This window comes from Ylistrum balloti, unplaced genomic scaffold (assembly GCF_031769215.1).
Source record: "Ylistrum balloti isolate Yb309-2 unplaced genomic scaffold, AGI_CSIRO_Ybal_v1 Utg369852, whole genome shotgun sequence".
Lineage (NCBI taxonomy): Eukaryota > Metazoa > Mollusca > Bivalvia > Pectinida > Pectinidae > Ylistrum > Ylistrum balloti.
This window is the reverse complement of record NW_026782004.1, coordinates 230695-258223: the sequence shown is the minus strand read 5'-3', so window position 1 is coordinate 258223 and position 27529 is coordinate 230695. Positions and strand designations below refer to the sequence as shown.

Genomic DNA, 27529 nt, shown 5'->3' with positions numbered 1-27529 from the left:
AAATACATGCAACAATACCTTATCACCAACACTTTGTTTAAATCAATACAGCAGTCTATCGCACCATCGCCAGATATACCTTTATCAAAATCTTTGTTGAAAATTTATAGAAGGATACTTCAGTAGACGTTTGATAATTACGATGTGATTTTAACACTATATCATAGATTTGTAGTATAATGCTTGACGTAGGGGAGATCACTCTTACATTTTCAGCTGAATTTTTTGTTTTACTACATGTCTACCTGTATGTCTGAATAAGAAGTTTTAAGAAACACTTCACAGTTTAACAGTTGATATTTAAGTGGGTCAAACATCGCCCTGGGTATTTGTACACGTGTCAGTGTATATGTCCGCTCTTCTGATCTTAAAAGATCACTGACTTCGCCGAAACGATTAGTTTCAAATGTCAATGATCGTATAGGTCAAACTATTGTGTGTCTTACTAGGTCAAATCACTACAACGTTATCCAGTCGGTATATCTACTGTATAAAAGTTGTTCCTTGATGACAAGGTAGGACCTATATTTCAGGTCACACTCACATATGTATAATTGCTGTTTACATATTGTTTTGTAATAAAAACTCATGCCTTCTACCAGTATAGAAACTTTTACTCAGAGACGAAGTCTTGTCCAATTCTTCAATAAAAAAACACAAATTATTATAACAATAAAATGACAGTAACAAAACAGTGACAATATAATTACTGCACTGGTTGTTTTTTGATGAGTTTTATTTTCACTGTTCTCAAAGATGGAATAAATCCGAGAAAAACAAATACATTGCAGAGTCTATTTCATCATTTTTGCTTCAAATTTTCGAGAAAAATTGCAATTAAAAACAACCTTTACAGTTATTATTTTAGCGATATCAGTGTTATCACGAACACAGAACAATTTTAATTCCTTAAAATTTGATCAGACATAAACAGAAAGTCTTCATATTATCACGATCAATGTTTTTCCATGCTGAAGTTGGCCTCCCGTCGACATTTTACCCAGAGGTATATAGGATGTATCAACGACACTGCCGTTAGACATATACAGAACACGTCCGACTGAAACGGAAAGGGAGATATTAATTACGTTCTTATATTTCTTACACTGTTTACTGACCACTGTATTGATACCGCTTAAAAGTGTATATAACAAAATTACATCTACGTAGAGGTAGTACTTTGTTAATCTATGATCTATGTACAGTAGGTGTTTATCACATAGTATACCAAATACTAATATCTGTTACGATCACAATGCGTTAATACAAAACAATGTTAAGTGAAACAACATTTAAAATCATCAGGTGTATACCATTTATACTACATACATGAAGAACTGCTCCTAGATAACTCATCGACCAGGTAAATAAGGCAAACTGTAGACAGCCAAATATTCCCGCCGATATAATCATTAGTCCATATAACATTTCAAAATATTCGCTTGGAAACCTAGGGGGAAAACACAAACGTAGAAACGTTAATAACAAACAGGAAGTATCAGTTACGGATATCTAGATTAATCCTAATTGATTCATTATAAATAATTAGAAATCTTGATGTTGTTATTTGCATGAATAAATAAGTTGATCTATGTAATTTAATAGCCACTATCATCACAACGATATCAATGTAATTACTTCCATTGCGTTTTACAATTTAATGTTATATGTTTGTTCTATCAATTTCATTTTTCGAATACATTCCAATTCGAAACCTTATTTAGGTTTTAATCAATATTTTGAATTATTATGAAACACAAATATAATGATATACAAGATGAGTTAATTCTGAATGATAGCTAACAGCAATACCCTTCCAAGGAGGTTAACGTGCCAACCAATGATATTAACGAGCTATAAGGTACAAGATCTATTGTCATAGTGGTACAGATCGAGTAATAAATCTTAGCTTACTATCACTGAGAAATTTTTTTTTTTCAAATACGTACACGACGGTTAAGAAAGTAGTTGCGGTACTGTACAGGAAAGATCGCAGGAACGTCATAACGATGAAATCGACGTACAGAATATTTAGACTAGGCAGGAGGGCCAACACAGACAACAAGAAACCGAGACCACTGGCAACGCTCATGGGCAGAACGGCAGGCATCAACTTACTCTGAAGATCTGATTGTTTCTCTAAACATTCACAAAATCAATAGACTCCCTCATTAGTACATTCAGGTCAAATATAAAATAGTGCTTATAGATATAATATCACCAAGTCATCTGATTTAAAGATTTGACTGAAAAACAAAAATAAAATTTTTGTTAAAAGATGTATTATTAGATTTCTAAACTTACACTCTAGTGATGAAAGTCGCTGGTAATGAAGAAAAATAGTACCCTTTCCCTATATATTGCTATATTCCTTCCCGCTGATGACTTTATTTTACGCTGTCCGGTATCGGGTATGTGTTCAAATATTATCTTTGGTTTTTCATTAAACCAAATCCGAATCGCCATGGCTTCATCATCCCTGTTTGGAAGAGGGGTTTGCAACCTTGAACTCTACTGATAAGAGCTAGTAAACGCATCCTTATCACTCGATAGCGGGTGAGAAGCTGTCACCAGTGTTTATTTTGTCTTGAAACTACCGTTATTCAAATTGACGAATGCCCGGATTTCTGTTGTTATAGCTTATTGACAGACACTGTCATACTTATCTGTCTATTTATTTGAAATGGCCGTGACAGTCCTATTTTGGTTGACAACCTCTGGGTAATGAAGACAATTACAAAAATAGGCATCAATTTCGATTATATTATTTTATCTTCTTTTCATCGCTTTCATTGCTGATGAAAACATCATATTTGCATGAACTTAATTTGTGACTTCAATCTCGGATCAGTCTACTCTATCCAGTTTTGTGATACGTACTGCGAAATATCTTTCGTTGCCAGTCATATACAACACCAGCGAAGGGTGAGAATACGGCGCCACCCACCATTGTGTACATCATGGTATTAGTGAATTCACTCACTGTGAATCAACAGAAACAGAAAATTAGACATACATTAAACGCTATAGCAATTACTTTGCATTAATTCCATGACTACATCAGCAGCATTTACACAGGTAAGGCATTATGCAAGTCAAATGATAATCTTAGATTAGACATGAATATGTAACAACAATTAGAATACTAGACAACATCAGAGGGATCTTCCATTTACAGAAAACGCCGTTCTTGCACTATTTGTAGCATCCCCATGATGTCGCCCATTGAATCCTTTAAGTATTTAATATAAACATTGTTACATAAACTATTTTAGTAATAAGAGATGCCTATCAACCTAAAACAGACCAGAAATTGATATTTGTGAGAAATCGTTATGTTAGACTTGTATACATTGTTTTGACGATTAAAGTGAATGTAGTTGAAAGAATAATCCTATCATACCTGTACCGCATTCTGTTTGCTGTGTTTATCACCTGAACTACAAATGCTATTTTAGCGGAGCTTGCTTTTTCTCCTTCAAGCAGCTGGTGGCTAACTCACAACTCAGAAGGGTTTGTGATGTAAGCTTCCTGAGAATTATGACCACCAGAAATAGATCCACACATCTTTGATTAGATGCTCTGCCGAGGGAGTTATTGTGACTTATCAAAATCATAATCTTCGGACAGTCAATTGAAATAACAACTACAAACATCTTTCACGAAATCTTGCAACAAATGTTAACGTTGGACACATGCCATAAATTGTATACAACCTGACGTGACAAAGAAACGCGTGCTCTTACTCATCAGACTATCATAAAAGTGTATACTTATGAGAAAAAGTCATGTTATAAACTAGACATATAATGCAAATGACTGTCGATACAGATTTTATCTATCAGACATTTATATATCATGTACATTGACTAATGACACAATTTTATGTAACTCATATGTTCTAATGTGATTCAAAAATGAAATATATATTGATTTTGTAGTATTTGGTCCATTCGTCAGGTTGATGGTAACACTGATACTATTAGTATAAAACACTTGTGTATGAATAACGGAGACTTTATCAATACCTACTTTATCACATTCTAACGGTAAAATGAAAATATTCTTTGATATGTTATCATAAACATTCATAATCAATATGAAAGTAGATAAAACCAGGCAGGGATACTTATGTTGAATATCTTCCTGAATACTTTCTTCATACACATTATGTCATACACATGGATTTGTTTTCTCACGAATTCGTCTTAAAATGTGAGATAAATTACTTAGATTGACCTAGATTTACATGGCTGTGTCGTCGATAAAAAAGAAGACGCTTATTCTTCATGAACACCTGGTCTTATTCTCCTTTTACAGGAATTTGTTTTTCAAAATTGAGTTTGGATTATGATCATGAGCACATTTTGGTATTTTCATGATGTTTTCGGATTACAATATCCCACAACGAGTTTCAGTTTAATAGATGCAAAATAATACTTCAGCCAAAAAGATGCTGTGATGTTTCTGTGGTGCCTGTTGCATTCATCTAATAGTGTACTTAAGTAGTTTATCAAAGGAGTACTCTCTGTTTTTTTGTTTTGGATCAATAACTTCAAAAAAATAATCAAAGTGCATCCTAGATTTTAAATCAAGATCGCAACATTTGTGACATTCATAATGGACTCTTTTCCTTGGTGATGCCTTGAGCCATTTCATTGGTCAATCAAACGTGATGTTACAATATCAAGTCGATTTCATGTTATTGGACTGAGATATCGTACAAACTGCTTGTTAAATAGAGAATTAAAATATGTTAAAGTAACTTGGATAGATATAAGTTGTATTGTGTTGTCTTTATCAAAAAATCATATTCCGTGAACTCTCATTCAACAGATTTGTTGTAGTTTTTACCCTGTGACAATTTTCATCGTTGATATTATTACCTAATAGCTTATTGTTGTCGGTGATCCTGTGTAGATAACTATTCAGAGAGCCAAGGAAATAGTAGAAACGCAGTTGAAGTATGCAGACCCAAAATACATGAAGTATAAAAGTATCTGACAATACACAACTTTTCAGAGACGGATGGCGTCTTTCAGGCTTGTCTTCCGAATTACTTTTAAGCGGGGTGTTAGTGTGCACATGTACAGGAGAATCTCCTTCTGATAATAAATTCATTAAACACATTAGTACATACAAATAAGTACAACTTAGATTAGTACTTTTTCTATACGTTTATACATCACTGACATTGTTCCTTTTTTGATATATTATAACCGCTTTCAATTCTTACATGACGAGAGCACGGAATAATTTAACCAAACTTTGACTAAAAGAACCATGATTACCCGTTTGTGGTAATATGGCCAAATATCTGAAGCGGCTATTTCTAAGCTTTGAGTTATTTGCTTATTTTTAGTGAAACTTCTGTCAATAATTGGATAGAAAACAACGCCTTACTTTTTCACTACTTGGTCTCAACTTTATGACTTCGTTGGCGTAAAATGCCACGAACGACTCAAGAAAAACGGAAAATTTAATAAATACAATTAAACGACTAGTCACGTTTGGAAACCATCGTTATACAACAACTACACTAAACGACTTTCATATTTCACAATTTATAACGAGCAGAAGTTTTTTCTCTAAATGATACCTTTGCCATTTATTTTTTCTGGAATGAATGTTTCCATGGTTCCTTCCTCCTTTACCGGTTTTTCTGAATTACTAATGCGATCTTTAGGTAAGAAAACGAATGTACTTATTGGGACTATCATATGCAGAGCTGCCAAAATAACGAAGGAATACTGACTTTGTAGTCCCTCTTCATAAGCAAACTGCAAGACAAATTGTGTTAAAGAGGCATGGCGTGTATGAAATACAAGTTTCAATGTATATATCAAATGTTATTTAAATTTTCCTCTGATTCCTATGACGTAAACAATTGTGTAAGTAACGAGTAGCTTTGGTGATAAAGGAAAGAGCGCTGTATGTTTATTAAAACGTCCATGGTTTAAACTTTTGAATTCATACAGCAATCGTAAGTTATTGATTGGTTTATTCATTTCAAAATGCACATACGTTCGATGAGAATCTTTTGAAAATAATCGTTGACCCAAGTATTTGCAAAATGTTCTTTACACATATAAAAAATACATGGTGATAATGTTCGTCAGATACCAAGTGAACATTTACCTTAAAGATAAGTAACACCGCAGCTGATGCATCATAGGCTCCAACCAGCAGACCGATGAAGGTAGAACGCCCACTTACAAATAGGTTGGAGATCTGTTAAAACAAAACCGTGTTTATTTTCCAATTGTATTACGCAATCATGCAGTGGTGTACACAAAATAACACGGACATTGAGATCGTTTGTAACCACAGTACATCACAGCATATTCCTAATTGAATGTCAATATGTACTGCCTAGATCACAAGTTTGTTGACCCTAAAAGATCGAAACGTGACATAATTTATTTCTTTGTACATCTTGTGGGCGTGTTTTGCTGAAGGTGATTTCCTTAGATGGAATTCTGCTTTAAAATGGCAGTCTTGGCCCATACTAGAAAATTATTATGATTCTTGTACTGTAACATTTATCAACTTGTATCGTTGTAAGCGCAAAATACTCTTAAATTTCAGATAACGGAGAATTACACCTCTACTATTTACATACAAATATAACATTTTTGCCAGTAATATAGAGATGTGTCACATTGATAAATGTGTTATTTTTCACTTGTTTTTGCAGACGTACATCAATGAAAACAGAGAACACAAATCATCTGATAGGATTGGCAAATCACAAAGCGTGATACAACGCCCTCCCCCCACAAAACCAGAAACCTGACGGGGTTGTTTACCAGTGAAACGACGTTCTTTTCCATGGTAAACTTTCATTTTCATGGATGTCAGCAAGTAGTGCAACTCAAATTACCTGATCAGTGGTCAAACCCACTCTCTAATCGAAAGCCCAGAAAGTGGATGTAGACTTTTTTGTTATTATCGACAACGACAACTAGATTGCCTCACCATAGGTAAAACTCACTCTGACCGCTTTATAGCAAATTTTGTCTTGTATATGAATAAGTAACATTTTCTATGTATATATCTAAATATATTTGCATTGAAATTCATTTTTGTGTTGATATATATTTTAATGATTTTTTAACGGACTATATTTTGTCGCGTACTGTGGAGATACAATAAGTATCCACTAAAAGCATAGTCAGCTTCGTCTTTTTATGTCTGTACTTGATATGTCAGTAATTTGACTGTTTTGTGTGTATCAAATATTTTATATATTAGACACACTTGTTAAATATATTTGTTATTACTGAAGACAACATTAGATATTCTTTAGGTTTCATCAATTACAGTACCAGACAATCGTAACTCTCAAATAAGATAGCAAAAATACTTTTGCATTACAAACATGAAGTATGAAATCAATACAGAACGTCTCTTATGTGACTACACACATAACATATAGTGTGATATCCTACTTAGGAGTCCTGCACCATTAGGGAAATGCTATGTGTTTTTTTCTTTGTTTGTTTCTTTGTTTTTGATTTCACAAGATCATAACGGTGTTATACAGGCTTTCGTTCCTTAACAAGCTTTATGTTAAATGTGTACGTCTAAGTGCTGATCGACATCAAAATTTTGTATATCCAGACACGGAAAACGAACACCTGTTCTTATTCTCCGTATACGGTTTCTCATATCTTCATAAAAATATTTTGACAAAAACAAAAAGACATAAATAAGAAAAGAACGCTATCGTGTGACATGTAAATTGATATTACACCGTGTATATATATTTATGCATTCGTTGAGTCTTATTGCTCAGTACATTAAATAAAGTTAAGGTACGAAAGATTAACGTTGTAAACAGATTAAGTGTTGTAAAATGACCACGGATATATACCTGTGCATTCGTCATCAGGAGAGGTAAGCCACCAACACCCATGATTGTAAGTCCCGGAAAAACAAGCCACGGTGTCTCTATGAAATATATATACGATTAGATAACAGTCATGTATAACGACGTTTATCACTCGTAAAGATATTCATCGTGATATCACTTTTAAAAATTGAACTTGAGTTATGTAGTGTTAAAATCGATTTGAATTCTTTTTAAAGGTCATTTGAAAATATCTCACCTTTGTCAACGAAAGCAAGCATCATCGTTCCACATATAAAAAATGTCCTAAAAACAGAAAAAAAAATCCTGTGTATGTATTTATGACGACAGGGGAAAACAAACAATGTCAAAATGTATGCGTGTGATAGAAGTTTGCCTCTGAGGTGTCCATGTCCTGAACAATGTAGGCATGCAAATATACGTTTTACTGTGTACTGTGAGACAAGGTGATCTCATCTAAAATCAATGTAAAAACGCTTTTACTCTAATAATTCATGCAGCAAAGCATGGCCATTCAGCTTTTAAGAAAAGTATCCCTTTGATAATGAAAGAAGCTTAACTATAACAAAGTTCGTTTTACCCACATTGAGATAATACGAGTCACTCTTGTGCCTGTCTTGTACACGATAATTCCGCATGCTGCTGAACTAGCACAGAATATAGCTGATCCTATAGTGAAAACCAATGCAAACTTATCATCCTGTTGTTGACATGTGAAGTCCTGTTCTACGCCCGCCTCTGTGGTCGGCACGCTGCTGCTCCTCATTGTCATGACATTATACGTGCTTTGTTCACTCGCTGACACATTGTTGTAGGAAACGGAGATATTACTGCTCATTTGGCATAAATTGGCATATACGTCTTCCTGTTTAAAAATCCATACCAATGGAGCCCATCCATATAGTAGCCCAGCAAACAAAAATGTCTCTATTGTGGCCCAAAGAGCCACTAGGTATTTTCGCCATCCGTTGTACTTCATGATTTGCACTTACACTGTATTGCAAAATACCTCAGTTCTCATTACAAGTACGACGACACACTGCTGTCGATAGAACGCTATGACCTAGGAATTCATATGTGTGTTACGTGTTATTGCCCCTCACGTTTATCAGTTTAAAAATAGATTCTGTATTTCTATATCAACCACCTTTATCCGAAGTCAAACGTAGATAAACATAATAAAATAGTATCGATGTTAACTTTGGCATTTACTGTTCTGCATATACGCGTATGCATCTAGTTATATCGTCACGAGACTTAAATACCTGAATCAATAAATGTAAGACTTTTTACATGCTAATGTGTTTACATATTTACAAATCCGTATTTGAATGAATCGTAGCGACTAAGCATACTGAAGTTTTAAATTTCAAGGTTTATAAGCAGAATTAACGAACCACTCACAACAAAAAGGTGTTGGTATTTAAATTGAAATGTTTATACAAACATGTGTTTGAAGTTTATACACTAGACGCTGTAACTTATTCGAATAGTGTTACAGTTCAGAATATACACATGCACTTGACTTTTGGAAATATCAGATAAATGAAAATTGTCACATTTATTGAATTATGGGATGAGTGCATCTCCCAATCTAGGTTTTAGTCCATTTGGTTTTCATCAGTCCCTTTAAAGTCTCAAAATGTAAGCCGATAATATCATCAACTCGCCCTGAAAGGATGAAACAGCTGTATGATGCACTTTACAACATCCTATGGCTCTGATGTATCAAATTATATTGAAAGAGGTTACTCGCTGGCGTGTTTTCGGTACAGTTATTAAGAGGGAGACACCAAAGACATATTTCGTCTAGATTTCCTTAATCTTAACCTTTGAATACATAAAATGCGATGCAAACAGAACTATTATCATAAAATCAAATAAGTGAATCGATGACTCGGTTGTATCAAAATTCAGAAATTGAGAACCAAGAAATAATACAATGGCAGCCATGAATTTCTGTAGGGATGATTCTGCTTCATCGAAAACATATCATTGCTTTAATACAATCTGGAAAAACCTTCAAATTCTATCAATTTTGCCTCATGAAGTACTGGATCAAATGTCCAGTTTAGAATAAATCTTTTTTTTTTCTCGATTTTGCATGTCCGAATAATCGGGAGAATGTTGTCGGAAAGGCCGCACGAGTAACAGTCGATAAAAGCATACATCGAACCAGATATCAAGTTCAATATACATGTATATTAGACCAAATCATGAGGATTTATGACAAGAACTCATAAGTGCTTGAGGCTTAGATCAACTTCAAATATGCGCAAATTTCTTCTCTAAGGAATACCAGATGATAATATATCGCAAAAAGATGTTCACATCGATATAAAAGAAAAATTGAAAACTTCTACACACCAGAATAGGCGAATTGGATGAGAAGTAAAATCGTCTGATTTGTCAACACTATGGACTGCCATGTATCACGCCTTAGCTTTCCATAAGGCAGTATAATAAACATAATCTTATTTCCCCTTGCGATCTTTCCGTTTCTAATAGCAACATATCTTGCTATCTCATCACCTTGTTAACAGAAACAGCTGTCCGTTTATCAGTATGATAAATAGGATTTTGATCCCGCTTGTGATCTCTCCATTTCTCTCTTATTAATATGAACGCTTTCCACTAAAAACATTTTAATTTCCTCCTTGCGAATTTTCCATTTCTAGATAGTAACATATCTAACGTATCAGCTTTCCACTAAGCATAAATTATAATTTCCTCCTTGCCCATTTTCCATTTCTTGATAGTGACAAGCCTTGCTTCCCTAGCGTCTTGTTAACAGAAACAGATTACCACTTGGCAATGTGAAGCATAAGTTTAATTTCCTCCCTATTCTATATTCTATAAAGTGACTGCTCCTCCAATCTCTTGTTAAGAGGTCACAGCTGGTCGATATCCTTACGCTTCTTCCCGTTATCCTGGTTTCCGTGATAAACTAATATGTATACCACTTTGTTTCGAGAGCTACAGATTAATGAAGACTTTGGAAAAGTTGTCTGGTCATCGCTTTGATCTCATTGAGAAATGTATTTCCTTGTGGAAAATGAAGATAGATGTTTGATACCTACACGTATACCTGGTGTTACTTTGTTCAACACATGTTCTTCTAAATGACATAGCATTTCCTAATCGCGATCATGTTGTTGCTTCTTTTTTTAAAAAAATAACTCCTATAATATTTTGTTTATGTTTCGTCATTATGACAGCACTGTCTCACGTCCATTGTAGCCTGTAACCATAAGAATATTTTTTGGTTCACATTTTGCCATCGCTGCATTTATTTCGAATTATTATTTTCAAATAATATAAATATTCAACAGCAAGGTGAAATATATTCACATACAAAATTTTAAAAGCGTCAAAAAGAAAAAAAAATGAATAAATAAATACATAAAAACAGTGTTGCACAAAATAACATTTATTTCTGTTTCAACATTTCGTGTTAACACTGGACTGTTTAACAAACAATACATGATATGTTGTCATTTGTTTGGCAATAACATATTTGTATACTTGTGTAACGCACAAATTCATGGATAACACTGTAACAACCATTAACGCAAAACGTTTATTGGCTCTCGATGCAATGATACACTTAAAGAACCAGTTCAATTGACATCACATGATACAGTAGAATATATGCAAATAGTGGAGATGAAAAATACATGTACAACAATCATACATAACATTGCATACAAAACATCTGAACACATTGTTGATTTAAAACTAACCTCGACATATTCTTATCTGTTTCTTTTAAAACCATATAAAATGTGTCGGTTTACAAAATAAAAGTTATTTGTATTGTTCTTTCAGCACCAGTAAAAAGCACGAGTAAAAACCTATTATGGAATGATCTGATCATCCTGAGGAGCTAAACAGAGGTATTTAGACAAAAATAACTGTCCTAGATACATGTTACCGGGGAAACTAGTATAAAGATACTACATGCATTAAAAATGGTATTTGATTTTGGGAAAAATTGACGGATAAAAAACGGGATACATGTTCATGACAGATAACATTTCATCGGGAAATGCAGAATAAAGCTTCAGCAAATGACAAAACATTATTTAAATTGGTCTTTAAAAGACATACAAGTGAATAGCACCTTCTGATACAACTTTTAGAGTTGGTTACAATTAAGTCAAGCAGTGAATTAAACTACACCATACAGTTGTTTTGTCCTTCCGACTCGTCTAGGATGCTAAGGGCCTATTTTTTGAAGCCTAGGAGATGAATGAGGAAAATCCATAGTGATCAAAAGAAAAGTCAAAATCTGGACAGGGAGAAAGAAGCATAAGCCCCGTTACCCAATTCATGTGTAATTATCATATATGTGATATTTTAATAACAGCGTCTAGTGCACGTGAAGCGTGGTCATATTCGAATGAATTAAACCGTGGCATATAAATATTTAATTTACTTTACACAACAATTTTAGCAGATTGATGCGTATAGTATATAGTATATGTGGGTTAAAAAAGAAACGTTAAGCTTATATCAATTCCTTTCCCGAATAAATATTTGATCAGTGTAAATTGTCTTAAAAACAAAGTAAATACATACAATGGGTCATTTGATCTTGAGGAAGTTAGTACACATTTGTAGTTATCACTAAAATGTAAGTAATGCGTTATATTTGTAAAATCACATTGAAATGTACGATATTATAATACTATGTACTCACTTGAGGAAATTTACATTAGTAAAAACATAGAAATATCGGAAGCAAAACATAAAAATAACGAAATAAGCACTGCAAACAATTAAAATGTCACTGTCAACACTGTTAACTTTGGAAAATACAGATTATACAAAAGTCTCAATATTTTTGTCAAAAGATGTCGTTATATCTAGTCAAAATAAAGAAAAGACCCATGGGTCTTAACGGTCATCTGATTATAAAGACCTATACATGCAAAATTTCTCAACAACCAATTACTCCGGACCTACTGCTTGTTGATTAAGATCTCACTTATTTAACCAGAGACTTTTATTATAGGTCAAGGTCAATTATCTGAATAAATTTGGAAGCCCTTCATCCACTTACGTTTTAAACCAACCTCGACCATTTTATTATTGATAAGTCATCGTTTGAAGATTTTAACACAATTGACCCCTGCGATCTTTAAAAACAGAAAAGGTCAATCACATGAAAAAATTGATAAAACTTCATCCCAGCATGTCATAGACCCAATATAAGCACCCTAAGCCTTTTGGTCATTCAGAAGAAGTTTTTTTAAGATTCTGACATATTTCAAGGTCATTCATTTGAACACAATTGATAGCCCTTCATCCAAACATGCTACAGACCTAGTATCACCACTCTGGGTCTTTTGGTTACTGAGAAGTCGTTCAAAGATGTTTAAATGTTTGATACCCGTGACCTTGAAGTGAGTTAAGATAAATAAAAGGAACAAACTTGTTAGCCCTCTATGCCATCACACCACAGGCCAAATATCAGCACCCTTGTCCTTTTGGTTATTAAGAAGTTGTTTAAAGACATTTTAACAAACTTGAACTTCATCCCAGTATGCTACATGCCTAATATCAACACCATGTGTCTTTAGGTTATTGAGAAGAAGTTGTTTAAAGATTTCAACACATTTGACACATGCGACCTTGAAAGTGGGTCAATAATATAATTAAACTTTGTAGTCCCAGGGTGCTACAGGCTTAATATCAGCATCATTTGCCTTTTGTGTATTGGAAAGTCATTTAAACATATTTGGCATCTGTGACATTGAAAGCCGTTCAAGGTAATTCATTTTAACAAATTTGGTAGCCCTTCACTCCTGCACGCTATAGGCGGAATATCAACATTCTGAGCCTTTTGGTTATTGAAACAAAGTCACTTGAAAGTTTACGTAAGGCGACGGCGCACGACGAAACATGACAACTATATGACATCTTGAATCTTCGGGTATGATGACCCTAAACACATCGGAAACAAACAAAACTTATGAACTACGCACTACAAACAACTACAAAGTCACTGTCTTCAACACTGTGTACCGTGTGGAAATACAGTCGATTAGAACACTATAAGTCTCAATACTGAATTTTGTGAGAAGAGGTTGTGTAACATGTAGTCAGAATAAATTTAAGAATGTATTTCAATATTTATTTCTGTTAGTCAACCATTTCTGCTTACATACGCCGCTACATAGAGTAAATGGAACCTATAGCAAATGCAGCGAGAGCCGATTCATCTACGCTGATAAGCATGGATCTGACCTTCCGTGAAATCTGGAATAAACTTTAAAAGAAATCACAATCCAATCTGTGTCTGTCGAAAAACTCTATGATTGGTATTATGCCATGATTTCACATTGCTACGATTTCTGTTAAGTCTAAGCACCAACGCTGTTCGCTAGTTTTGTTTTGTGACAAATCGTTATGATCTCCTTTACTATGGACAATTATCCCGAAGAATTCAGAATGGAAAACCGATATGCCGAAGTTGGGAAAGATGCTGTTACGATAGATTGTAAGCCTCTCTCCGACAAGTCCACCATTGATAAGCTGGATGGATGAACGAAAGGGACACAAAACATAGGCAAAACAAGTCCGCCTAGAACAAAAAAAAAATATTCATCGTATGTTTGCATTTTTAATTAATAAGTCATTTTTGAAATCATACAAATTTTAATAGCTGATAATTTAAAGTTAAACAAAGGAATAACTATCTAATCAGGGCGGTGTGAAACCACAATTAATATAACATTATTTCAATAGTAAATTTTAAAACACTTACATGGAAGGGTCCATCAATATACGATTGTGCCCAGCTGAAGAATGCGATCTGTAGAAAGCCTACTAAACCAGCCACAATAATCCAAACTCCATACAACAAGCCGAAGTACTCATTTGGAAACCTTGCGAAAAGATATTATTAGTTATTTATTTACATCATAATATACATTCTTAAAGCTCTAAATTGACAGTAAAAATAGACACACTTTAAAATTTGTGTTAAAAGATAAATAAAATAAAAAAAGAACACATTGTAAATGAGTGAATATATTGTTTTATTATTCTCAAGGCAAAATCTTTTCTATTATTATCATGATTTGTCCAAAATCAGTTTAGTTATACGGCTGTGAGGTATTCAAGCTTGCACAATAGTCAGCTTATTTTTCAATTTTATAATTGATGTATTTATTTATAGTGCAAATAAAATTCACTTTGGTTTTAATATGTCAGGAAAATTATGTATTTAGAATAAACTGTGTCGCTAGATTTATGAATTGTGTTACAATAAAGACAAGAAAAACTTCAATATTTATTTCAGTTCGATAATTTGTTTATAACTGAAACATCGAATTCGGGAGATGGATTCAGATATACACGATCGGCTCGTTCCCGGACTCGCTGTAATAAAGGATGTTGTTGAAATTTGATACAATACAAATATAATTACTTTGATAAATAACTAAATTAAGTTTAAACTTATCATCACTTTGCTGATAGCGTGTTTTGTTACATAACGATAGCAAAAGAAGAGGTGTAACTAAAAATGTCTTACATAGCACTCAGGTAGGCGGCACCAATACTGTAGATAAACGATCGATATAATGTCATGACGATAAACACAAAGTACAGGACCTCTTCGTAAGGAATGAGCACCAGCAAGGACAGTAGGACACCTAGTCCACACGTGATCATCAAAGGCAAGATGGCTGGCATCAACTTTCGCCTAAGTGCCACTCTACTATCTGTGAACATATTGCATAGTATCATTTTCCGTCTGGATTCTAAATCTGCTGATTAATGACAGTCACTTTAACTTAAGTATAAATGAAGTAGGCAAGTTATTAAACATCATTTCAGTATTATTAGTTTTAACTCTCATCACTGATCAAACTAATTTAAATATTTAAAACCTCAGAAAACAATGTTTTTCCATAGTATGCATACTAAGCTATCAGGTAGCACGTGACAATTATACACATTTCATTTTGTAACTGGGAAAACGTAGATTAATATAACGAAAGGCAGATATGAGTCTGTGAGGATGTTAGTAACAGAATAAATTATTATGTCATTCGATATACGGCAGACACATAAAGTGTTAACACTTTGTTATAATTCTGTAAAGGAACATCTTATTATCATGAAAGATATGCTCAATTTTTCAACGTGAAATTCGATAAAAGACCAGAAATAACAATAGACTTTTGTCAAGCAGTACAAAGATGTACAAGTGTAACTTTATAGAGTCAAATCAACATACCTTTGAACATCCTTCGCTGCCAGTCATACACGACTCCAGAGAACATGGAGGAAAACAATCCTCCGAGCATAGTGTACATCATCACATTCGTAAAATAGCTCACTACAATAACAAATACAATACTAATTGATACACTGAAGGCGGGTCCATCTACTACCAGAAACTGTCAAATCTATATTCCACATGTCTGTTTTCCTGTTACGGATACAGGGATACAATTCCAATTTCTAATTTATCTTTGGTCAACTTTACTTAGTTGTATGAACTGACCTTTAAACCATCAGCAAACTTTTTGGAAGGAAATTGAAAGAATACGCTCTATTATGTCTAGTTCCTATCACGTAATTAGTGTATATATTTACCTACCTATGTAAGTGTTTACCTACCTTTGTATTTGTCATCATTTGTGATTCTGTGGAGATATGTGTTGACGGAAGCCAGGAAGAAATAGAAACGGAGCTGAAGCAAACATAGCCAAAGGACATGTAGCAGAAAGGTAGCAGACAACATACATGCCTTTAGAGAGGGGGTATCAGAAGCTTTTTCGTCGCTCACCTCAAATGTCGTCTTTTCGTAAACCTGACCGTCTACAAAAAATTGTTCAAAACTACAGGTGAAAAGCACATTAATTACTAATATATTAAAATAGATGTAGTATACTGTACTGCTAGATGTTTTGCCATGACCCGTCATCGAAGCAAGGATGATGGGATAAGGATGTGATAGGGGCGCGATGGGAAGGGATAAGGATGTGATTGTGCGGGATGGGATATGGATATGATTGGGCGGGATAGGATCAGCACATTATGAGGCGGACGGGATAAGGACATTATGGGACGGGATGGGATCAGGATATGATTCGGCGGAATGGGATAAGGCTATGATTAGGGGGGATGGGATAAGGATATGATTAGGGAGAGACGGGATGGGATAAGGATATTATGGGGAGGGACAGGATGGGATAAGGATATGATGGAGCGCGACGGGATAAAGAAGTGATGGGAAGGCACAGGATAAGGCTATGATGAGGCAGGATGGGATAAGGATATAATTGGGCGGGATGGGATGGGATAATGAAGTGATGGGAAGGCACAGGATAAGGCTATGATGATGCAGGACGGGATAAGGATAGGATGTTGCGTAAGGGATTGGATGGATATGTTTAGACGGGACGGGATTAGGATATGATTGGGTGGGATGGGATAAGGATGTGATGGGGCGGGACGGGATAAGAATGAGACGTGGCGGCATGGGATAAGGACGTGATGGAGCGCGACGGGATGGGATAAGGATGTGATGGAGTGGGACATAATGGGATAAGGATGTGAGGCGACGGGACAAGATGAGATAAAGATATGATGGGTGGGATGGGACAAGGGTACCATTGGGCGCGACGGGTTGGGATAAGGATGTGATGGGGCGCGACGGGTTGGGATACGGATGTGATGGAGCACGACGGGTTGGGATACGGATGTGATGGAGCGCGACGGGTTGGGATACGGATGTGATGGAGCGCGACGGGTTGGGATAAGGATGTGATGGGACGGCATGAAACTAACAATGACAACACTGCATGTCATCTCCCTTTAAACATTTAGAAACATAAAATTTGGGGTAAATGTAGTATCTTAAAATTTGTCATTATTCTGATGAATTTATTTGCATTGAGTGGCACATACTGCTTTATGTCCGCAGTTTGTCGCTGATTAGGAAAATCATTGTTGAATAACGGCACCATGACAGCAACCCCTACGGAAAATGTAACTAGTAACAGAGCAAGGTTGTGTTATGCCTATATTACAATAAGAAGATATTATCTGAGGACAGCTTTTATTTTCAATCTGCTATAGATAACCAATTATAAGAAATGTGAATTTGCAACTTTTGCCAATATCAGTTACACCTACACCAATATGGTCGTTAAATAGCCAAGTATATGATATATCGATTTGGTAAACATCTTTAAACAAGCCTACTTTCGTTGGTGGCGCTTTGGTCCATCTTTTCGTTCTCCAGAAGGTCGACCGCCTTTTCGTCCTGGGCCACTTCAGTACTCACTGTTTCTGACGGACGAGGAATGAAGTATTTTGGAAGGAAGACAAAGGTGCTCACGCCTACCATCAAGTGCAGTCCAGTCAACAAACCATATGAGTACTGTATTCTTACTCCGGCTTCATACGCCACCTGGGACAAGAGACCAGCAAACGTTCTAAGTAGAATTCGGAAAATTATCACCCTGGAGTTGCAAGATATGGTAAAAAATTTGTACATCATGTAATCTGCATCCAAATAATGACAACTTACCTTGACCAGAAGTTGTATTGCTGATGAACAATCGAATCCCCCACAGAGAAGTCCTATCCACGTCGAACTTCCTTTGGGAAACAAATTTCCGATCTACAAAAAAATTAAAGTAATTGTATATTTATCATTTCGTATTCTTATCAATTTAAAATATATGTATGACTTCAAACCATACATTTATTATGATTATTGCTTACTTGGGCGTTGGTCACCAATAGCGGTAGTCCGCCCATCCCAATGAACGCCAAACCGGGATATATCAGCCAAGGTTTTTCTACAATAGAACGGAGAGGGATGCCAGTATTAAACGATAAATGCATTCTAAAATATTTCTCAGCATAAAGAACGCAGAAACAATGATCAGCTTTCATTACGATTTGAAAAAAGCATTGTTATCTTTAATAAATATTTAAATATATTTAATAATATATTGGAATACTCCAAACTGTATATATCTTTGCCGAATTCAAACACTGTACAAACAGTGATAACGATTAATTAGGTTATCTACCTGTGTCCACGAATGCGAACATAACAGTTCCCGCCATGAAGATGACCCTGTCAAATAAAGTTAGCTCGTGTTTAAATGTATTATGTAATGTATAAATGCGTAGAGGTATAAAATTCCTAACACAGATGATCCTATAAGTAAATACCGACTGTGTCATTACTGTCCTGTCCTTACTCACCCAATGTCTACTTCATGCAGAACATATATGAATGATTCTATAAACCCCTGAAAGGCGAATGCTACAGATAGAACAGAAAATCGTGTCGTAAAGTTCTAAAAACGGTGATGGAGTAGCTTACCCTCTAGAAACCGCAATAAAGACACAAAGGAAGGGTACATTTCCATATAAAATTTAAGAATTAATATACTATTGTCAACGATGATGGGATAATTGAAGCTACGTCATACAGGTTTTTCTTCTTCTTAATCACGTTAAAGATGTTTGGAGCTGGATGTACAGCTAATACTCTAATCGAGGCTCTGCCATTACGAAAATGCAAACCAAATGATTCCAATTGAAGCAATTCAAAACAGAATAACTGACATTGTGACATTAAGAGTTTTTACAGAGTCAAGTAATTTGTTTTATCTTTTAGTGACTTCTTGAGCTAATTGTCTGCAAAAGTCAAATAGTTCATCACCATCTATTGATTTATTTATTTCTTGATAAAGGCTAATGAGGTCACCAAGGACACAACCATTAGTGTTAAACAGCAGTGAACGTTACCCACAAAAAATGTTTCTACCTTTATTAATCTACCTTAACGACTCTATGGTGCAGTTTTAACATAGTGAGAGTCCGTCACGACGTCAATAGTAAACCACGTGTGTGCCGTCTTATTTCCGGTGATCTGTCAAATGTTGTGAGCCTACATTGGTATGTTTGCACTACATAAATGTCAAGAATAGTTAAGTGATTCTATCACAAATGGTGACTTTTCGCGAAGTGTCTGAATCATCGAGTAGCGTCGTACATCAACATGCATTAAATTGAGTTAATCAAATCATTTCCGGAAGCCATGTGCACCTGAAAACCCTCAGTTAATTTCCATTAACACTATACGGTAACTCACTGAATACATAAAATCGGGGACAACAAATGAAAATATAGCCCTAGGATACCGTTAGATTGTACTTACATGGAGCATATTCGAGTAATACGTGTTCCAAACTTATAGTTGATATGTCCGAATAGTGCCGAACTTGCGCAGAATAGTGCTGAACCGATCGTGAAACACAGAGCAAATTTCTCGTCTTGAGGTTTACACTGGCGCCCACGTCCAATGGGTATTCCGCCGCTATCAGTCTCATTTAATGTCGTCGAATTCGCGGATAAAATATCGTACGACACCACAGCGCTTCCATTAAAAGTCGCATTTGTATTGACTGTTGTTTGAGGACAAAGGTCTGCGTACACATTTTCTTGCTTCAGTACCCAATTCACTGAAGCCCATCCATACAACAACCCTGCGAATAGAAAGGTCTCCACAAACGCCCAAATTGCCACCAAATACCTTCGCCAGCCATGGTACTTCATCGCGATACTTGTTGAAAACGGGTCAGGTTAAAACAGCTTAAAGACAGATTCGTGAATAGTTTGCCACGGGTCGTCGGCACGCTTAGACCTGAAAAGAAAACCGTGTAAGCATGTCAATGTTTACCGACCAAATTGAAATCCAAGTTATTTCAAAAGCAAGTTGATGAAACAATAATAATGCGATGTCTCGAAAGGGGAATTGAATGATAAGTTCATCGATGTTTATGTAGCTGAAGTTTTGAAGCTATACCAGGCACTTGTGCATTTACGTTCATAGAACAGATCCTATAGATTACAAGAAGTTTTCGAGAAGATTTCTACCTAAAACTATAATTAGTAGATATGCTTAATCTCACAAATATTAAACATTTTCCATTGGAAGTTCGATTATTCGTCTACTCTTTGTTTTTTTCAGCATTGTCACGCAATATCAACTGGAGGTAACGCTAATTCTTTGACCACCATTGGAAAACAGTATTACTAGTTCTGTATATAACATATGCTTTGTAGCGAATTTACATGGTAAAACTACATTTAGTTTAAAACTCTAGTTCATTCGTAAAAGCCTTAAACATTTGTATCAAATGTAATTGACTCCGCGATAAGGAAGCATATGTATTTACCTCTCGTAAACACCTGCTTCGTACACGTGTATACGATTTAAGAACAGTTGACTAGAATTTGAATAATCTTTCTGTAACATCTTACGTACCTTACACTATCCATACAAAACATATGCCTAGATGAATGTGAACACATCCCCCAAAGGTGTGTCCCTTAAGTGCGAAATCATACGACAAACCATCCGCTACTTTCTGACATAATTACAGTGACGTCAGCTAAGTATTCCCGCCAAAGGAAACAAATGTGCTGTCAAATGACGGCTGTATCGTAACGGGTGAATGAGCATCTTTGAAGATTAAAAAACACATCTGAATGCAAATTGAAAATGTATTGATTGTCAGATGTTTTAATATTAATTGTTGTGTAATACACGTGGTGTTAATAACACATAAGCAGGTGTTACACACCAATGACAGTAGTTTGCAGTTAACGGGTGGTAATATTTTGTTACCTGGTATTACCCTATACCCAGAACTCAGCAGGATAGCATGGGGTAAGACCATGCAGCAGTATTGGAGCATTGGAATGATTAATAGAATCATTCACCCCCTTTGGGGTGAGACAGGTTTGAGATTCCCGGTCTCATCCTAAAGGGGGTGAATGATTATTTTTCTCTTACCCTGTTCCCCCGCTGATTGTAAAATACTAAATAGAATGTTTGTAAACAAAAACTCAAAGACAATGTATGATTATAGTGATGAGGCCGTCTCAACCGCGTGTAGCTTGTCTCAACCCTAAGGTGAGATAGAAAAAAATCTCACACCGATAAAAACTGTGGATATTCCTGTCCGGGGTAAGAGAAAAAATTGTCCAGATTTTTCCTACTATGACTTTGTAAAACAAAAACAGAATGCGAATAAACAATTGTTGGATTTATTTTTTTATCTTTTATGTGTTGAAGGGCCAAGAAGATAGTACTTCTGCGGGGGAAATGAAGCTGTGTTCGGTAGCCGGAATCCTAGCACTGCATCAGTACTGTATAATTATACAATGGCCGACGAGACCTTATGACTGTTTTTGAACCATCAGTATACAGAGATTGAAAGTTATTATATTTAAAAAGTATGACGGTCAGTGTCATATTTGCTAATTTCACGATAGACTCTGGTAAAGTTAAAAGCCATAGAGAACTTTAAATTGTTTTAAACGACTGAATTGTGTCGATATCACAATTAATTTGGCAGAACATTTGTTCAGTACCCCTCACCTGTTGATGAAGAAAACGTTGCAGAGGACAAACCAGTCTATTTTCAAAACTTTTCACTGCCGATGATTTTGTTATTAGATCGAAGAACTTTTTTTTTTTAGTTTCACAGTGTATGTATAACGTAACACGAGATCCCAGAGGTATCTTAGAGCCCACTATTGTTTGATCTTTATATGCTCTTTTCCTTCTATTCTCTTCTCTGTTTTGGCCCTTAATGATAAGACATTTGAACATTCCATAGCAATAACAATCTTTACTCGGCAAAATCCAATATGGCTGCCTGTCGACCATTATGTTTTTCTAATCAGTCCCAAACTCACACAGGCACAACTAGGGACCTAACGGAACCTATACATGAAATATGTGAAAGAGCTATAGCGTACTCCTCAAGAAATAGTGATCACAAACTTGCAAAGTCAAAATCCAATATGGCCACCTGTCGGTCATTTTGTTTTTCTGATCAGTCCCAAAATTAAATTGGCACAACTTGGGACAAAGAGTGACTTACACATGAAATTTAAATGAGATCCATCGAGTACTTCTTAAGAATAGCGATAACAAACTTTAAAAATTAAATCAAAGAAGGCCGCCTTTCGGCCATTTTTGTTTTTCTGATCAGTCCCAAAATTACATGGGCACAACAAGAGGCCAAGGGGAACCTACATATGAAATTTGAGACAGATCCATCTCTTACTTCTCAAGATATAGCGATAACAAAAATTGTTTACGCACGGACGGACAACGGACCACGGACGTAAAGCGGTTGGAATAGCTCTATGATAATTGTGGGCTAATAAAAAAAGAAAAGAAAATTCCGCCACTGTTCTATTTCTATAGGTAAATTCATTTTATACAAACATCTGTAGGCAGGGTTATTTAACATCGAGGCTTAATAGCACACTGATGTGAACTTGGTATTTGTTTCAATGTTGTAAAGACAGTCAAACATATTTACTACACAGTTTGTATTGACGAATAAGCTGTGTCATTAACAAAATGTCACAGAAATGGAAGAAGACGGTTCTATTTCATTTTACAAATAAAGTTGTTAATTATGTTAATCATGTTGTAAAAGAAAACAAAAGACCCAAGGGCCTTAACGGTCACTTGAGTCACAATGCTTCTAGTAACAGAAGTAATTTTGTTAAAATGTAATATAACTTTAACTATGTTGAACACATAATGCAAATGTAAATTGTGCATACATTAACTGCAGTCCTATGCTAGGCTTCTAACCAAGTTTCAATTAAAGAAAATACACTCAAGATTTGAATTTTTCTGTGAGAAATCTCCCATTCAGGTACAGTAGAGCATCTTTGAAATTTCGACAATTTGACATTTTTTGGCCCCGCCCATCAGTCCCTGGATGTTAGTCAAAGTCATTATGTGCATCTCATCAAACTGTCATCTCAAACTAATAATTCTAATCAGGTTTGAACTATTTCCAATAAAAAACAGCAAATGATGTTCAAAAAATGTGAATATTCTATATAAACTATAGTAAATTTTACTCACCTGGGGGAAATGCGAGACCCTGGGGTCATTAAATTTACTATTTTGGTAAAGCATCTGACAGCATTTCCATCAACGAAAATAACTTGATTCTACCATACCTGAGATTTAAGAAGAAGTTTTTTTTTTTAAATTTTCAATCCATTTGACCCTTTTTGGCCCCGCCCCTCAAGTCCCCGGGGTTGGGGACCATATAATTTACAAGTCTGGTACGCCTTTAGTAGCCATGGAAGGTTTTCCTAAATTTTTAATGAAATCGGATCAGGGGTTTTCCAGAAGCCGCAAAAGTTAAAAGTTTACGAGGCATGAGGCACAACGCACGACGCCGGACAAAATTGGATCACAATAGGTACCCTCAGACTTTGTCTCTGGTGACCTAAAAATGTAAATACAAATTTCTATGATTTCGCCTATGATTTACTTGTAACGAATTTGTATTTGAACGTAGATTTTTCATTTTTACTCTTATTTCTGTTTATATATATATATATCATACTGATATCATATTCTACAATACCAGTTATGAACATTTATTTTCACGACTCGTCATGCGTATGTGTAACTTCCATCAGGGAGATTTACTCGCCTTCAAACTTCAGTAGGCATGCTTTTAAAAGTTAATACCTTGAAACAACATATTTTAAGCTGCTCTGTCTTCGAGGCAAATTTGATTATTAGCAAATTTGAAGATTTCTATGTGTTGTTTCTTCTTCTAACAGGTAAATTTAATAAAACAAACAAATACACTCTTGCAAAAAGGAATAATAAAGTCAGGTCTAACAGTACAGAATTCCTTGTCAGCATATGAATTTAGAGATGATGTGGACATTTACTCCGCTGTAAAATATCTCGGAAGCTACCTATTCAAACTTATGTGTTAACAGAATTAAGGTGTGCAACTTAACTCGAATGGAATTTAAAGCATTTTTTGTTAATAAGAAAACCGCGGGAAACTTTACCACACCACTCCCTGCGTTCATGTCATGAAAACATCGGTTATTACAAGGTTTTCTATGTTCATAACGTGTCATGGGTCTTAACGGCCATTGTGGAGCCCCTTATAAAGCATGTATCTGGTACAAACACAAACTATAAAATGTTCAACCACTGACCTCATTGTTTACTATAAAAAATAGCCCCACTCGAGCCCCAGTCTGCGATAAATGTAAACACGTGGTGAACACTGTAAGATAACACGCTGAATATCTGTATATATGGAACATGATTAATGAAATATTCGGATGATAACATCAATGTGTACAATGTGTACATGTTACATATACAGCACGTATGTGTATACATGTGTGGGAAGTAACTTACGTTCACACCCCAATCAAAGGATCGATCATCAACATAGATCAAGGCGAGCTGTTGTGGTATATGCATCCCCTCCTGTGGAAGAAATAATCCGGACTGGTCAATGTTTACACGGACCAAATGCTATGCTGAATTAACTATTGTCCAGAAGATTTACCTGGGGACAGCACGATAGCCCTGCTCACAGTAACGACAGTGAAACTCTCGTCCGCCGTTTCATTCCTCAGCGAGATTTGTCCGGGGGCCTTCCGTGGGGAAATCATACGGCTTCGGAAACTGGTTGTGCCAGAATATACAATGTAAACAATAAATGCATCCTGGTATAGCACAAGACACGTTAAAATACTGGAATGCCTTCAATAGAATATATCTGGCGTTCATTAACATTACTATTCAAAGATTTTTGGCTACCTAAAATTACCATCATGACTTCAGCATGTGCTTGCGAAACCGTCACATGCAGGTGAAGCATATGATATCATACATCCGGCGGGATGCAGCGCCAGCAATGTGTATGATAAATAATTGGCTGAGGTCACATGTAAACGGCCACGTATGTAACAACCATTCATGATGTAAGTTATAGACCTACCGAATCTAACGTTTTCGAGAAAATGCAAACTGAGCACCAGTAATAACCGTATAGGGAAATAGTGTCACAGGGACGAGGAAAAAAACTAATAATATGTTAGGATATACAACAAGCAGATTAGCGTCATCGTCACCAAAAACTACTAAAAAATGATTAAATACAATGTACAAAACTAAAACTATCCTCGTGACAGAAAAGTATTGGGACTGGAAATAAATATAAATATACATGGACGTGCAGGACAGAAAACGTACGTACAATGACGTATCATGGTTACAGGGACGTTCAGGACAGAAAATATACATACAGTGACGTATCATGGTTACATGGACGTGCAGGACAGAAACCATATATATACAGTGACGTATCATAGTTAAAAGGACGTTCAGGACAGAAAACATATATACATTGACGTAACATGGTTACAAGGACGTTCAGGACAGAAAACATATATACAGTGACGTATCATGGTTACATGGGATGTATATATACATTGACGTAACATGGTTACAAGGACGTTCATATATACAGTGATGTATCATGGTTACAGGGACGTTCAGGACAGAAAACATATATATAGTGATGTATCATGGTTACAGGGACGTTCAGGACAGAAAACATGCGTACAGTGATGTTTGATAGTTACAGGAAGGTTCAGAACAGAAAACATACATACAGTGATGTATCATGGTTACAGGGACGTTCAGGACAGAAAATATACGTATAGTGACGTATCATGGTTACAGGAAGGTTGTGGACGGAAAACATACATACAGTGACGTATCATGGTTACAGGAAGGTTCAGGACAGAAAACATACGTATAGTGACGTATCATGGTTACAGGAAGGTTGTGGACGGAAAACATACATACAGTGACGTATCATGGTTTCAGGGACGTTCAGGACAGAAAACATAAGTACGGTTTCGTATCTTCTGGTTACAGGGACGTTCAAGACAGAAAACATACCTACAGTGACGTGTCATGGTTACGGAGACGTGCAGCGACAGTAACTTCCTATGGTTACAAGGACAGAAAACACTAACAGGGGCGTACAATAGTAGCACGCATGGACATAAAACGCGTTCAAGGTCGTCCAATAGTGCAGGAACATGAGAGAACAGAAAAAAAAACATAAACATGGAGGTACAATAGTTCCGGGAAGGAATGAAACGGAGTTACAATGACATACAAGGTCATATAAAGCATGTACACGATCTACTAAACGTAGACAGTGATTTCATATTGCATTAACCCAAAAACACTTGACCGACTATTGACAATAGATTTATACTGACGCCAGCCTGAAAATACTACAGTATCATCGATTGGTTGTCTGATATTGGACATTTACTGATATTTACCACTAATATTACGTTTTTTCTCGTACTTAAAATAAGGTTGGCATCTGAGTGTGAGAAGTAACACGGTGTCCATAGGAGCCACTTATGTAGGTATTTCGTGGCATTGTATTAAGTGTGAGATTTCAGGCCACGTCCTTGAAATAGGATATGTATCTACAGATCTGGTCACGACGATAAAAAATAATACGAGTCCAGATGTGCTTCACAACATTCCCTTCTCTTATTACTATACATTGTAACATGTAAGGACACCAAGGGGAAATATCTATCGGATATTTAATGCTATCCCGTTTAATATTATAATACCGAATTTATCCATACTTACCATTCATGCGACGACTTGATAACATAAATATGTCATGTCATAGGAGTGAATTATATATGATATTTCTTTTTATTACTTCGCTTCGTAAATCCACGAGCGCAACATTTTCTCCC

At 35.6% G+C, this 27529-nt stretch overlaps 2 protein-coding genes across 4 annotated transcripts; both read right to left on the bottom strand.

Annotated features, from left to right (window-relative positions):
- Window positions 1-604: 604 nt before the first annotated feature.
- On the bottom strand, window positions 605-8852 carry LOC132545721 (equilibrative nucleobase transporter 1-like). The gene is made up of 10 exons (XM_060209412.1): window positions 8458-8852; window positions 8112-8158; window positions 7877-7953; window positions 6139-6231; window positions 5600-5780; window positions 4887-5105; window positions 2881-2982; window positions 1950-2139; window positions 1330-1450; window positions 605-1060 (listed from the first exon to the last, which is right to left on the bottom strand). The coding sequence occupies exons 1-10, from the start codon at window positions 8850-8852 to the stop codon at window positions 956-958; spliced, it is 1530 nt and encodes a 509-aa protein (XP_060065395.1). The 3' UTR covers window positions 605-955.
- A 2435-nt stretch (window positions 8853-11287) lies between these two features.
- LOC132545670 (equilibrative nucleobase transporter 1-like) lies at window positions 11288-26763 on the bottom strand. 3 transcript variants are annotated; one of them, XM_060209351.1, is made up of 12 exons: window positions 26697-26763; window positions 25140-25412; window positions 20079-20564; window positions 18940-18986; window positions 18626-18702; window positions 18429-18521; window positions 18101-18308; window positions 16511-16711; window positions 16125-16226; window positions 15417-15606; window positions 14646-14766; window positions 11288-14462 (listed from the first exon to the last, which is right to left on the bottom strand). In XM_060209351.1, exons 3-12 carry the CDS (start codon window positions 20474-20476, stop codon window positions 14367-14369), a joined length of 1533 nt encoding a protein of 510 aa, XP_060065334.1. In that variant the 5' UTR covers window positions 20477-20564; window positions 25140-25412; window positions 26697-26763; the 3' UTR covers window positions 11288-14366. The 3 variants fall into 3 exon arrangements, with proteins under 3 accessions (XP_060065334.1, XP_060065333.1, XP_060065335.1); XM_060209350.1 differs by lacking the exon at window positions 26697-26763 and having other exon boundaries at window positions 25140-25551; XM_060209352.1 differs by lacking the exon at window positions 26697-26763 and having other exon boundaries at window positions 25294-25551.
- Between the last annotated feature and the right edge of the window lie 766 nt (window positions 26764-27529).